Consider the following 13,600-nt stretch of genomic DNA (forward strand, 5'->3'; position numbering starts at 1 on the left):
AGATAGATAGATAGATAGATAGATAGATAGATAGATAGATAGATAGATGGATGGATGGATGGATGGATGGATGGATGGATGGATGGATGGATGGATGGATGGATGGATGGATGGATGGATGGATGGATGGATGGATGGATGGATGGATGGATGTTATGAGGGAGTTTTTCCTTTCTACTGTTGCCTTGTGCTTGATTTGAATGGGAGATTGTGACAAAATGAAGACTCAACATAATCTGCTGGCTACTCTACCTTAGATAAATAATGTTACTAATTGAATTTGTATGTACAATGTATGTGAATGTTTCTGTTCAGTGCCCTGAGATAACTTCTGTTGTAACTTGGCGTTATATAAATAAACACAATTTCATTTTATTTAATTTTAGATAGACAGATATATGCAATTTCCATAATTAGCCACACGAGGGCGCACTTTACTCGGTTTGTGTAGCTCTACATTGACCGCTGCGTGAAGAACATTTTGTTACTGACTGAATGGGACAAAAAGTACATTTGAGACGGTCATGTGATAGTTGCCCTTGTTGTCAGATGTTCAAATAAAGATAAAGGCGAAAACATTTTAACACATGCTTTGGATGTAGGATTTTATTTTTAAGCATCATAGCGGTGAATATTAAAATCTGCGTGCAACTCCAACAATCATCGGTATGCGAGTTTTCCTGTTGCGCACCTACACTTCCGTCTGCACTTGGGGTGGTGGTGGTGGTGGTGGTGGGGGGGAGTATGAACCTGGCACTTACACCGTGTTTTACGCGGCTTAGCGTTTACCATCAGTCTGCAGCCGCGGCTGAGCGTGCAGTCACGGTGAGCCACGCCTTTGGTCCATGTGCCTCATCCTCCAGTCTCCGTGTCCCCTCGCGCACCACGTGCTCGGCACTTTGCATAAAATGTGTATCAGTAGGGCAGCGCTCTCCTCGGCACATGCAGAGTGCACATGTAGCCAGGCTTTACTGAACACACTCGAATAAGCGCATCAAACTCCCCGCAGCTCCAGATCCCCACCAATGAGAAGGCACAGAAGCGAGAAGGGGGAGAGAGAGAGAGATACAAAGAGTGAGCCAAATCCCTCATGCGCATGCATGCACGCGCGCGCACCCACACACACACAAGCGCAACAGAAGTTGGAGCGTGCGGAAAGGCGGTCACATTTCCTCTACTCACCTGCAAACGTGATTGATGTGGGTGTTTGTATCAGTGGGTGTGTATGTCACGCTGACTCTTCAGGGATGTGCTGACTCCACGTCTTTGGAATTTATGACAGTCGTTTAGTTCGGGTTCTTGCATCCGCACGCGCGCTCAAGCCGCACGGCGTTCTTATTCAGTGCGCAAAGAAGCAGAGGAAGCATCCAGGGTGTCTTCGAGGAGATAAACCTGAGTAATTCACCTCTGTCAGAAGAAGAAGCTCACTTTTTATTTTTACACGCACTTCACAGAGAGAGAGAGAGAGAGAGAAACTCTGCGCGCACTACCTCACCTCTCCAGATCTGCGCTCAAGAAGCAGGTGTTTTACGCGGAACTGGTTTGTCTTCAGAAGGACACTTTTGCTCCAGCCACTGGCATTCCCAGACATCTGGCGTCAAGTTTCTTTAAAGTCATCGACACCAACAAGACGGAGATGGATAACAGTCCTGGTGGCGGTAAGAACAACTTTAAGCATGCTTTCATGTCAGCAGCAAGACATTCATTTATCATGGTTAACCATCAGCAAGTCAGAGCAGCTGTACATTGTGTGATTTATTACATAAATGTGTCAAATGTCAATAAAATAGCCACACTTTCGAGGATAAATAAGTGTTTGGCAACTGTCAGATTTGAAAGGCGCCATATAAAATGCATATGAACATTTATTTGTAAAATCTTCAAAAGTTCACGTTTTCATTCAACTAACTGAGGCTGTTGCTCGCGCTGATCTTGTAGTGAAAATGTTAAGACATCAAACAAAACAAAGTCCTGCGGTGCGTTCAGGTGTCAGAGCGCTTCACAGGGAACCGCTCGTGGTTGCGATGAGGTTGGCCACTTCCGGTGCGCCTCCATGAAAACAAACTCACGTGGAGCTACAGAGAGCAGTCCGCTGCGCGTGAAGGCTGGACTCTAACCTCAGAGGGTGTGCGGGTTTGGTGGCAAAGCGCGCGCTTGGTACAACCTTTTACCTGCTTAGAGGTATTAGAGAGTTTTGGAGTTCAGCCAAGATGCGCGTGTTCTCTGCTGTCCTCTCCTCTATGACGGTCAATCATTGACAGCAGCGGACATCACGTTCCGGTGCAGGTGATGGGCGCGCGCCTCGCGCTGCCCACATCTGATCTAGGAGCTGAACTCACCGTCCTGTGACTTGGATTAAACTGGAAACTGTTTGTCAGGGAATGATCTGTCAGAGCTGTAGTATTAATGAATCTGACATTTTAATATTCATTTCCTTGATCTTTAGACGCCTCTGTTGGAAATTCTACTTCTTTTTTTTTACCTCTGTGTAATTTAACGTAGCCTTTTTTTTTTTTTTTTTGGGGGGGGGGGGGGGGATAAATGAATACGTTTTGCATGTTCTGACTTTACTCTCATCAGGACAAACAATATTTCACCATTTGACCTCTGAGTTTACAGCACAGACTGTATCACCTGAGACATTCCTAACCTTTGTGCTTCCTTTAACTTGTCAGAGCACGCGATGTGCAGATGTGCGTGTTGCCATAAAAGCTGAGCTAGACAAACCGTGGAACAAATATTTTAACGTTTCCACTCTCCAACTTCCTGGCAATCCCCATGATGGAGGAATCCCTGCATGACCTTCAGCCAGTCTATTAATTAGACTCCACGACTCGCAGGAAAACCTTCTCTTATTGACAGGACAATAATTATTTTCATTAGTTAGTTACCAAAACACCAAATAAAAAGAATCAGCATTTGTAGAAATTGACATGGTATTTGAACAGGCTATTTCAGCTTAAACGCACATAAATCGAAGCTATTATATAAATGTGAGATACAGGGATTTAATTCTGCCTCCTCTTGATATTTATTTATTTATTTGTTTATGGAGAGAACAGGGAGGGGCTATTTGACGTCACTACAGGTGTGCTTCATGGTTAATTACAGGCTCTTGCTCACACACTGACACACTGAGCTGCTGCCCCCCCCCCCCCCCCCCCCCCCCCCCCCCCCCACCCCCCCCCGCACCCTCTGTAGGAGCCCCGTGGAAACCGTGGCTCTAGGCTGGAGCGCTGCAGCTCTGTTCCCCCCCCCCAAACACACACTCGTCGAAAAGCCTCGTCCTCACGTGGCTTCCCTCTCGGAGCCGCGTGCAGCGCGTGAGATCCCCGGGCCAGCCTCCCCCCCCCCCCCCCGCCCCCAGTCGCTGCTCTCACGGACGCTGTACGCGCTCGCGGTGACAGAGAGGCAGAGCTTGGTCAGTGGGTCAGTGATGCAGCCATGGTTTAACTTTTAGTCACGTTGCCCCGCCTGATGCACAGCTGATCTAATTCTTATTATTTTTAACATCACTGTAAGAATGTGACTCTATTCTGAGCTGACAACATCTGTCCCCATCAGATCAAGGAACACATCTGCTCAGAGGGGGTTCCGTGGGAACGTGACTCTGCTTAATCTATGTGCACTCTGCTGCTCTCTCCAAACGATGCTCAAGCAGATAGCAAAGAAAGGGGGGAGCATTGGTAACATTTGCAAACACTCTGACAAACAAACACTGAAGTTTGTGCTTTTTGCATGTTTTTTTGGAAAAACCCAGCCTGTTCTGATCATAATGGAAAACATCCAATCTACAGTATATTCACTGTGTGCTGGTGAAGATTCGCAGTCATCCAGGACATGATGAATTCAAAAAAGCGTTCAATACAAAAACAACTGGACTTTATTTGTAACATATTTATTTATTTATTTATTTATTTGTAATATATTCACTGTGTTTATACAGTCGGGTCTGTTATAAGTGCGTGAGCTAAAGCTGCAGTATGGCACCAGTTTTGAGAGACGCTAGAGGCACATAGACACAGTTCTATCAAGTTCCTGTGATATTGACCTACTTACACAAGCCTGTGGTAAGAAAGTCTGCTTCACTCACCCTGATTGGATATGCTCTGATACAAAGACACTTATGCTCACTTATAAGAATCTTTTCAGGGAGCAATGGCATTTGGACAGACTCGGTTTCAAGTGTAAGCAAACACTACAAGGTGTAGCATTAGAGATAATGTACGAGAGATAAGAAAGGGTTGGACAGTGGAGGACGCACGGCTCACGTTTCTCTGCCTGGTCCCGGGCAGATTAGTGTTTGCACGAGCAGGCTAAGAGGACTGACTCAGTCAGAGCCGTTATCAGTGACCTGTACTTTAAGTCAGGTCAAGGTTCTTTATTGTCATTCACATCACATGTGGTACATGTGGTGGAACAAAATTGTGTACACAGGGTCCCAGTTACATCCAACTTAAGTATAAATTGCAAAGAAAAACGGTAATAAGATCTAAGATATGAACTATGCTAAAGCTATAGCACAAATAGTACAAAAACTATACGCCGAACAGCAGTAGCACGAACATGAGTCTGTGTGATTCATGAGTCTAACAGCTTCAGGGTAGAAGCTGTTCCTCAGTCTAATGCTCCTCAACCTCCTGCCTGAGGGGAGCGGGGCAAAAAGTGAAGAAGTCAAGGTGCGTGCAGCCAGTGTGGGAATAAAACTCTCCAAACAACATCAAGAGCTCTGAAAAACACCAAGTTTGGGACATTTGAGCTTTCTGATGATCGTTTAGACTGATGATTAAGCGTAACTGAATATGAGCTTATTTGAAACAATATTTGTATTTTTAAACAGCATAAGGACATATTTTGTCTATTAGGACACATTTGGTCTTTACCAGGTCTTAGAATGAAGAAATAACCACAGATTACCATTAACACATGACTCATTTTATTTATCAAGTTCAAATGTAACAAAATATAACCAGAACCAGTATAGCTTGTTCAAGTTGTGATAATGTGGATGTTTTTTTCATCAACATAAAGGAATTTTGGCCAACTTTAAAAAAAAAAAAAGATTGCTTCAATTTATAGAGATACTGACGTTTTTCTCGTGCAGATGGTCTTAAGTCTCGCTCCAACATTGTAACCAGGTTGAGGTCTGAACTTTGACTGTGCCTTTGCAACACCTTGACTTGTAGTTTTTCTATATTTGCTGCTGTGCTTGGAATCACCGTCCCAGTTATCAAATGTGGTGTGCACTGTGACCAAATGTCCTCTCTTTGTTCTGAATGTTGTTCCAGATGTCTTGTGGTTTGTGCAGATAATCTAGGCCATGCTGCAGGTTCTTTTTGCAGAAAATGAGGCTTTTTTCTGCAATCTCTTCAGTCATATTGTTATACATTTTACATATTATCTCAAGGCTTGTCATGCATGTAGTATGTTAGTGTGCAGGCTACAGAGTTATTTTGTTGTAATTTACTCGTGTATCAATGCTCATAATTAGGGGCACAGATAACTATTCAATGTTTTGCATTATGTATCAGGACATAATCAGAAATTATGCTAAAGATGAATATGAGATATTATACCATATAAATACTTGGCAAAAAAAAAAGATTAAAAATACAGAAATAAAAATGTATTCAATCCCACTTGTTTCCTCAAAACTATAATGGAAAATAGCAACATGTGAATCATAAGAAAACTTGAGCATCTCTGTGAAAGCAAGAGTTTTGATAGTTTGTTGCTATGCAGCATTTAGATGTGTGCTAACCAAACAGGAAATAATTGTGCAATAGGAAGAGGCAAAAATTAACTTTCTAAGAAAATGAAAGTCATTCTACAGTGAGAAAGTATTCACAAATAGGCAAAACTCAAGAGAATGACCAATTTTCTTAATACTGAAGAGCTGAATTTCCAATCATTTTACACATTTTAAAATAAAGGTACATGCTGGACATGTGAGCCTTCAGGTGGACATGCATGTGTTTATTGTGGGAGGTTGGGCATTGACTGAATGTTGGTGAGCCGGAGAGCTCCGAGTCTGCTGGATATGACCATGACATGAGTGAACAAATCCACCAACACGTGCTGGTGGAGGGATTATCAAAACTATTGAGCTGAACAACTTGTGCAGCAGGATGCTGTGACTCCACTGCGTCATGACGCAAAATTACCCATGAAGTTTCAGTTTGAACATGTTTATCTTCCTTTAAATACTTAAATGTGCACCAAATTGCCATTATGATTGTATAGCAGGTGCATTGCGCAGCTTCCTTTGCGCATAACGCGACTCACATTCCTGAACTAACATGCCTCACGTTCCAGGAGCTTTCCCACCCCAGTCCCGCGTTTGTTTACATACGCAGCAGAATATTATTTTATTCCGTTTCGACACGAGACTGCGGATTTGGTTCGGCCAGTGGAACCGTGTCAGGAGTCCGTGCATGTGAGGCGGCGGTCAGGTGTCGCGCTGCTGGCTGACGCTGGGCACCGTGCCACGGGAGCGAGGCTATTATTGGAGCGGAGGAGGCAGCAGACCCCGCAGACACGTGAGGTCCTGTCTCAGCCCATCCAGCGATGCCTGACTGGAGATTGGAGGGGGAGGGGGAGGGAGGGGGGGGGGGGGGGTCCTCATCGAGATGATTTAGTGATGAGAAAACAACCAGCATCAGTATGACATGGAAATTATATGCAGATTTTACCTTTATTTTTATTTATTTTTGTGCATCTGGTTAAAAAAAAAAAAAAAAAAAAAGTCTGTTGCTGTGCTGCCTGCGGTATTTTTAGAGCCCATTCTCTTGAACGCATCATCCATGAGGCAACAATTCTCGGAGTCCCTCTCTGCTGCCCAAAGGTTTTTACATTGCATCATATCCAACTTTGTGAAGGAGCTAACATGTATTTAGGGATGCTGAACAAATTTAATCTGATAAATATATTTCTTAAGCTGCCCACTGAAAACGCAGAGTGAATGCTGGAGGTGGATGACTGAACTGAGTTAATTGCTGCTACTAATTCACTAAGAGGGAGGTATAAGCTAAAATTAGCTGAACTATTGTTAAAAAGCAAAATTGATCAAATCGTTAAAAGCTCAAATGAGTAAAACTGTATCTAGAAGCTATAGGAAATGGTAGCTAAACCTAAATGTAGCAAACTGTAAACTGTAGCTAAAACTGCTATTAACAAAATAGCCAAATCTATAAAGCTAAAAGCTAACATTAAAAACAGCTAAAAGAATGAAAGACAAAGAGCCAGTTTGCTGAGTAAATTTGAGAAAACAGTTTTACCTATTTTTTCCCTAGAGAAATATATGTTGCAAATAAATAATTCAACCTGTTCAAAAGTTACAAATACTAAAAATCATAGAACACTGATTACATTTTGACATTTGAATGGTTAAAATAGCTTATATGGAGTTTATTAACAGACACAAAGAAGAAACTTCAAATGGGACAGCAGCTTGAATGCATTCCAACAGTTACTAGAGGAGGGATATTCAACTGGTGGCCCAGGGGCCAAATCAGGCCCACAGATGAAGTCAGTTCGGCCCATGCACCAATTTAAATAAAACTAGATTTTAAACCATAAAACAAACTTACTTAATGACAATAACTGCTGGATGTCTGGCTCCTGAACTCTTGGCTTTCAGGAACTGTGCCCCCCAGAGCAGTTTAGATGAAAAGGCCTGCTCTAGAGTCTTTGTGATGATTTTAACTTTAACAAAGTGGGTGTTGCTTGTGGAGTACCATGGGACTCAATTTTCGGTTTTATTGTGTTTGTACTTTGTATTGCCACTGTTAATAATATGCTTTTACTGCAGTTATTTATCGATGCATGCATGTGTGTGAATATGTTTGAATATGTTATTAATATATAAATAAACCCAAATCCTCCTTTTTAATGAAACTTGTGCATATATATTTTTAAATACTGTGTTTATGTCTGAAATGTGCTACACAAATAAAGTTTGGATTGACTTTTGTTCTCCATTCCTTCATTTAGGGGGAGTCATCCTTTATGCAGGATCGTCTGGCAGTTCCAGCCCAAGCCCCGGTAGCCCTTCCAGTGGGTACCAGACACAGTCACCTTCCTCACACTCCCAGCCTTCGTCTCCAGAAGAAGTTACCTTTACAGAGATAGGGGTTCTGAAACATGGGAGGACTTCCAGTTCCAACACCCCAACCTCCAAACTGGTGTTTCAGTTCCCAGAAGTCTACAGCACTCCGTCAGCAGCAGCTACTCCACAGCAGTCCTACGCACACCCAATTGCAGGGAAGAGACCCTGTGGGTTCACAGGAACTTTCACCAGTAAGTGTTTCCTCACTGCTAATATGTTTGTATATAAATCTTTATCCAGGTTTTTGTTTTGATTATCTAACTTTTGACATTTCCTTCCTCAGAGACAGGAGGAATGGTCCTGCTTTGCAAAGTTTGTGGAGACATTGCATCTGGCTTCCACTATGGAGTGCATGCATGTGAAGGTTGCAAGGTAAGCTTTTTTTGGAACAAAATAGTGGCATTGTTTCAGCACTGTGTTGACTTTGTTGCACCAACTTCATTTCACACTTTGTGCGTTTCAGGGCTTTTTCCGTCGCAGCATCCAGCAGAACATCAACTACAAGATGTGCGTAAAGAACGAGAACTGCCTCATCATGCGCATGAACCGCAATCGATGCCAGCACTGCCGTTTCAAGAAATGCCTCTCTGTTGGCATGTCAAGAGATGGTGAGCCATCTTAACATTCTTTTTTAAATCACGGAGACTTTCATGCATTTCTCACATAATTTCACAGTTTTGTTTTTTTTAATAGCTAGAGAGCAATACAATTGACACCCAGAGAGGAGCACTGCACTGATACTGTATGTAGGTCTGTGTGAAAAATGTGCTGCAGAGAGGCTTTTTGGGGTCATCATGTCAGTAGCTCAGCCACTTTCTCATTAGAGGAGATGCACCTGTCTTTTCATTCCACTTTGTCACACAGCCACAGACTCTGGCTTGCATCACACCTAAGTTTCACTGTGTCTTTCTGTTGCCCTTTGTATTATCTTCTCACAACACTGTTACCTATATACTCTTCTTCAGTACAGCCCCTCCTTTTCTTATGTACCCACCACGTTCCCTCAGCTCTCCTACATCTCCCCTCTCAGACAGTGATTTATGAGAAAAGGAGCCTTGAAGTCCCTCAAGCTATCTATCATCTGGAAAACTGCAGCAAACACAAGATTTATTTTGGGAAATTGGAACAGGGTCAACTTGATTACCTTGTGTATGCACAAAGAGCATCTTACTGCAGTTAATAAGGAGCAGGGCAGCAATTAGGCAAGGTATGCAGAAAACATTGTGTGACAGACTTATTCAGGCGTTATGCTCCTGTATCACCTGATTTTACCTCCAAAAGCTGAGTATAGATTGATCACCTTTCATTGCAGATTAAAGAAACTGTCTGCCTGACCTAGAAAAACAATATGGAATTGGCTCTATAGTGTACTCACACATCATGACCTACTTGGTGTAGTTTGCCTGTTTTCTTCCTCCCAGTATGGTTTCTGCTTATCTCCATCCTCCAGCACTCTGCATAGCCTAATCTAGTAAAGGGGTTAGTGTTATTTCTGCATGTGCTTGACACTTCTGGTGCACAGAGAAAATTAGGTGGCAGCTCAAAAGGGGAGACAGCCAGGCCAACCCATGAAGGAAGATTTCTGAAAGTGTTAAGGACCACAACCTAGAAACCCCTTTTTACTCTGTTTCAACCATAACGAAAACAGGAAAACCACATGCAACTGCCTGCAGCCCACAATAAAACAGTCCACCCTGATTTCGTACCAGGCAGCTGTGTGACTCTGGTTCTGCAACAGGCAAATATCTGAGAATGTTGGCAAGATGGCACACTTTTCATCCTCCAAGCAGAGTGTCATTTTTAGAGCAAAAGCACATTTGTCTCTATTTATGCATGATAAAATGGCTTAATCTCACACCACATTAATGCATGCAGCCACATCAAAATTTCCTTCAGGCAACAGCAAAATCACAGCACATTTTGTAAATGTAGTACATCATACATTACTGAGTAAATCACTTTTTTTTTTCCAAACAAAACATTGTACATATGTATTTATGTACATTTCTTGTGGGAATAACAGTACTTTGCTTTTCAAGTATTATTGCGACACTACAGATTTATCTGTTACGATGTGTAAAAGTGAGCTTTTCTTGCAAAAGTTTTCCAAGCAGGTTTTGTGTTTTTATGCACACACAGACTCACATACTTACACAGATTACACTTTATTTTCCATGTTTTACCTCCGCTGATTTCAGTCCATCCTCATCATCCTCTCCTTGACTCATTTGCACACCTCCAGCTCGCCTCTCTCATCCTTTCCTCTCCTACAACCTCAGTGCCATTGACATCATGCTCATGTTGCCCTACTGCTCTACTTACAAAAGCAGGGAGAGAGCTCCAGAGGAAGGAGAAAGGGGTGGATAGAGGGGAGGATGAGGCAGATGGCAGCAGGGGGTCTATAAATAGCATTTCCAGCTGATGGGTACTGTGAGAACAAGGATGGGAAGTAGGGTGAGGAGAAGGGGGGGTTCATTTCCCAACTTTTATGTTTCTCCTTGAAATACTTCAGCTGAGAGATCTTGATATATTTGTGCATGTATAAGGAGGTAAAAGCATTACAGCTTATTCTGGTTTTTGAGTTAAGAAATACTATATTTATGTAAAAGACGACGAAGAAGTTTGTTTAGGTGGCTATTTTAGAAAGGAGATAAATTTAATTCAATTCAGTTTATTTATATAGTGCCAAGTCACAATCTCAGGGCACTGAACAGAAACATTCACTACATAAAAAGACAGTTAATAACATTATTTATCTAAGGAGCCAGCAGATTGCTTTGAGTCTTCACTTCATCGCAGTCTCCCTTCCTGAAATTCTACTGTGCAAATTCAGGAAACTAATATATTCCCCATTGACTGTGTCTTCTCTAGCTGTGCGTTTTGGCCGTATTCCAAAGAGGGAGAAGCAGCGACTTCTGGATGAGATGCAAAGCTACATGAATAGCCTAAATGAGTCAGCCATCATGGACATGGACTCTTCAGTGCAGGACGGAACCACTAGCACAGATGACTGCAATTCAAAAGAGGCCATTGGGACCATTTCAAAAGCATATCGTGACATCTTCGTCGACAGCAGCAGCAGCCATGAGAGATCTTCCAACAGGGCCAACGTTACCATTAACAACAGCAACACACATCCCTTTTCTCAGGATAGTAGTTTTCAAGTTTCATCTCACCCTGCCCACATTCAGAGTAATCAGGCTTGCCCTGTTGCCTCTAACAACAACCAGGCTGCTTTTCATAAAGTGGACAACAACTATTCCTATTTGATGTCGTCAAATCAGAATCACAACCAGTCAAATGCTGCAATAAATCAAAGGGTCAGCACCACCAATCCCAACAAATTTTGCAATGAAGTTACTGAAAAGCAGACCTCCTGCCCATGGAAATTAGCACCAGGTGCTAAAGTGCTGGTAAGTACAAGAAGCATCCAAGGCTGAAATGAGATTCCTTAATGATGTAATGCACCTTAATCATGTATTATGTGAAACTTTAGATATTTATGTCTATGATTTTGTTTTGTTTTCTTAGGCTTGTCCTCTGAATGCGTGCCCCGTATCAGGGCCAGAACGCACAAGTCAGGATATCTGGGAGTCCTTCTCTCAGTGTTTCACCCCTGCTGTAAAGGAGGTGGTAGAGTTTGCCAAGGGTATTCCTGGATTCCAAGAGCTTAGCCAACAAGACCAGGTCATGCTGCTAAAATCTGGCACCTTCCAGGTAAAAACAGATTTCAGATTCTGTATTTTGCACACACAAAATACAAATTATGTGTCCTATTCTTTACATATCCAAGTATTTTGCTTATTTGTTTGTTTTTATATGTTTAGGTTCTTATGGTGAGGTTCTGCACATTGTTCAATGCTGAGGAGCGTACAGTTACCTTCTTGAATGGACAAACTTACCCTCTGTCCACCCTGAGGGCTTTGGGCATGGGCTCTCTGCTGGATGCAATGTTTGAATTCAGCGAGAAGTTGGGTTCCTTGGGGCTAGAACCTGACGAGATGGCCCTCTTCATGGCTGTGGTGCTGGTATCTGCAGGTGAGAAAGGGATCAGGCACAAGTGGTTCAAAATCTGTGAGAATTTGTTCCAAAATAACTAATGTACTAACTGGAAACTCCTGACACAACTCTCCTCTGTGTTTCTTAGATTGTTCTGGGATCTCAGACATGCGAGGGGTGGAGCATTTACAGGAGGGTCTGATCCGCGCTCTTCGATCTCTGATCAGTCGCCGTCGCCCAGACAACACCTCCCTCTTCCCAAAGCTCCTTCTGCGACTGCCAGACCTGCGAACCCTCAATAACCTGCATTCTGACAAACTGTTGGCCTTTCGCATTGACCCTTAAAAGTGGCATCTGTTTTACACAGAAGCATGCACACCCATACATGCAGATTTTATTTTTCAAGAGAAAGACTTTAACAACGAGGAACAAGGACTTGTGCAATAAGAAGAGTGTTTTTGAAAGGGTAAATGAATGCAGCGAACATGTTTTGGATTCACTATTGATATTCATGCAATATTTTGAGACAAGATATGTAAAAACATCCAAATCCATGTACATACATAAATCTCACATATTGGGAAACAATGTTTCTGAATAGAAAATAGTTCAAAAATATTTAGTAGTCTTATCATTCATTACCATTTGAACATTTCATTTGCTCATTTCCTATTTATTTTCAGTTTAATAAGGAATAAAGCTCAGTTCATTTCTGTGTTTTTCATCAGTCCTACAGAATCAACAGGCCATCCCATATAAGCTGCAGCAGCTAAATGGGGTGTCAAAAGATGAGGCTAAGGGACCATTGGTTATAATTGACTGCGTGTAAGTTTGTATTTAAAAGAAAGCAAATCTGTATATAATATGTAGTGAGACATGAAACATTAAGGCAGTTGTATTTCACTTTCTGCAGTGACTGGAATGAGACCACTATTTTAATGTCACTTATGCACAACACAGTTCCTTCAATCATTTGGCACGTTTGAGTTACGGTAACTTCAGAAGTCACTGGCATTTTATACTTTTATGTCACAAAACTGCTTTGTCTGTATCACTGTACTGGATCACACATGAACTGATAGACACTCCCTTGATTTTTTTGAGCTCCTTTTTTCATTTTTGTCACTGTAAATACTATGTTGCCCTAATATATTTGTATCATTTGCTGAAGAGATTTAATGAAATTAATATATTGTATGAGTTTCTGGTGTAAAATTAAGAATGTATTCACCTTCCTGTATGTATGTGTAGGGTCTATGCCAAGAGGGCACTGCACAGGAGAGTGTTGTGTGGATTCTCAGATGGCTTGGGCATGTTTCTTACTATTACATAATATATCCAACCAGAAGAATTCCTGATGTCACCAGTACTCAGTTCCCATGCACCCTTCCTCTGCCCCCAATGTTTGTCATACAAACAAAAGTAATATTTTGGAGTAAGAAATATAATTTGATTGGTCCTCTCACTGTTTGCCTGTTTGGTGATGACTAATTG

At 42.1% G+C, this 13,600-nt stretch overlaps 1 protein-coding gene across 1 annotated transcript; it reads left to right on the top strand.

The window, feature by feature from the left end:
* Nucleotides 1-1,508: 1,508 nt before the first annotated feature.
* nr1d4a (nuclear receptor subfamily 1, group D, member 4a) lies at nt 1,509-12,690 on the top strand. The gene is made up of 8 exons (XM_037684861.1): nt 1,509-1,658; nt 7,993-8,298; nt 8,391-8,479; nt 8,571-8,715; nt 10,979-11,520; nt 11,639-11,824; nt 11,935-12,145; nt 12,255-12,690. The coding sequence occupies exons 1-8, from the start codon at nt 1,637-1,639 to the stop codon at nt 12,449-12,451; spliced, it is 1,698 nt and encodes a 565-aa protein (XP_037540789.1). The 5' UTR covers nt 1,509-1,636; the 3' UTR covers nt 12,452-12,690.
* Nucleotides 12,691-13,600: the final 910 nt, after the last annotated feature.

This window comes from Nematolebias whitei, chromosome 11 (genome assembly GCF_014905685.2).
Source record: "Nematolebias whitei isolate Nwh7 chromosome 11, NemWhi1, whole genome shotgun sequence".
Lineage (NCBI taxonomy): Eukaryota > Metazoa > Chordata > Actinopteri > Cyprinodontiformes > Rivulidae > Nematolebias > Nematolebias whitei.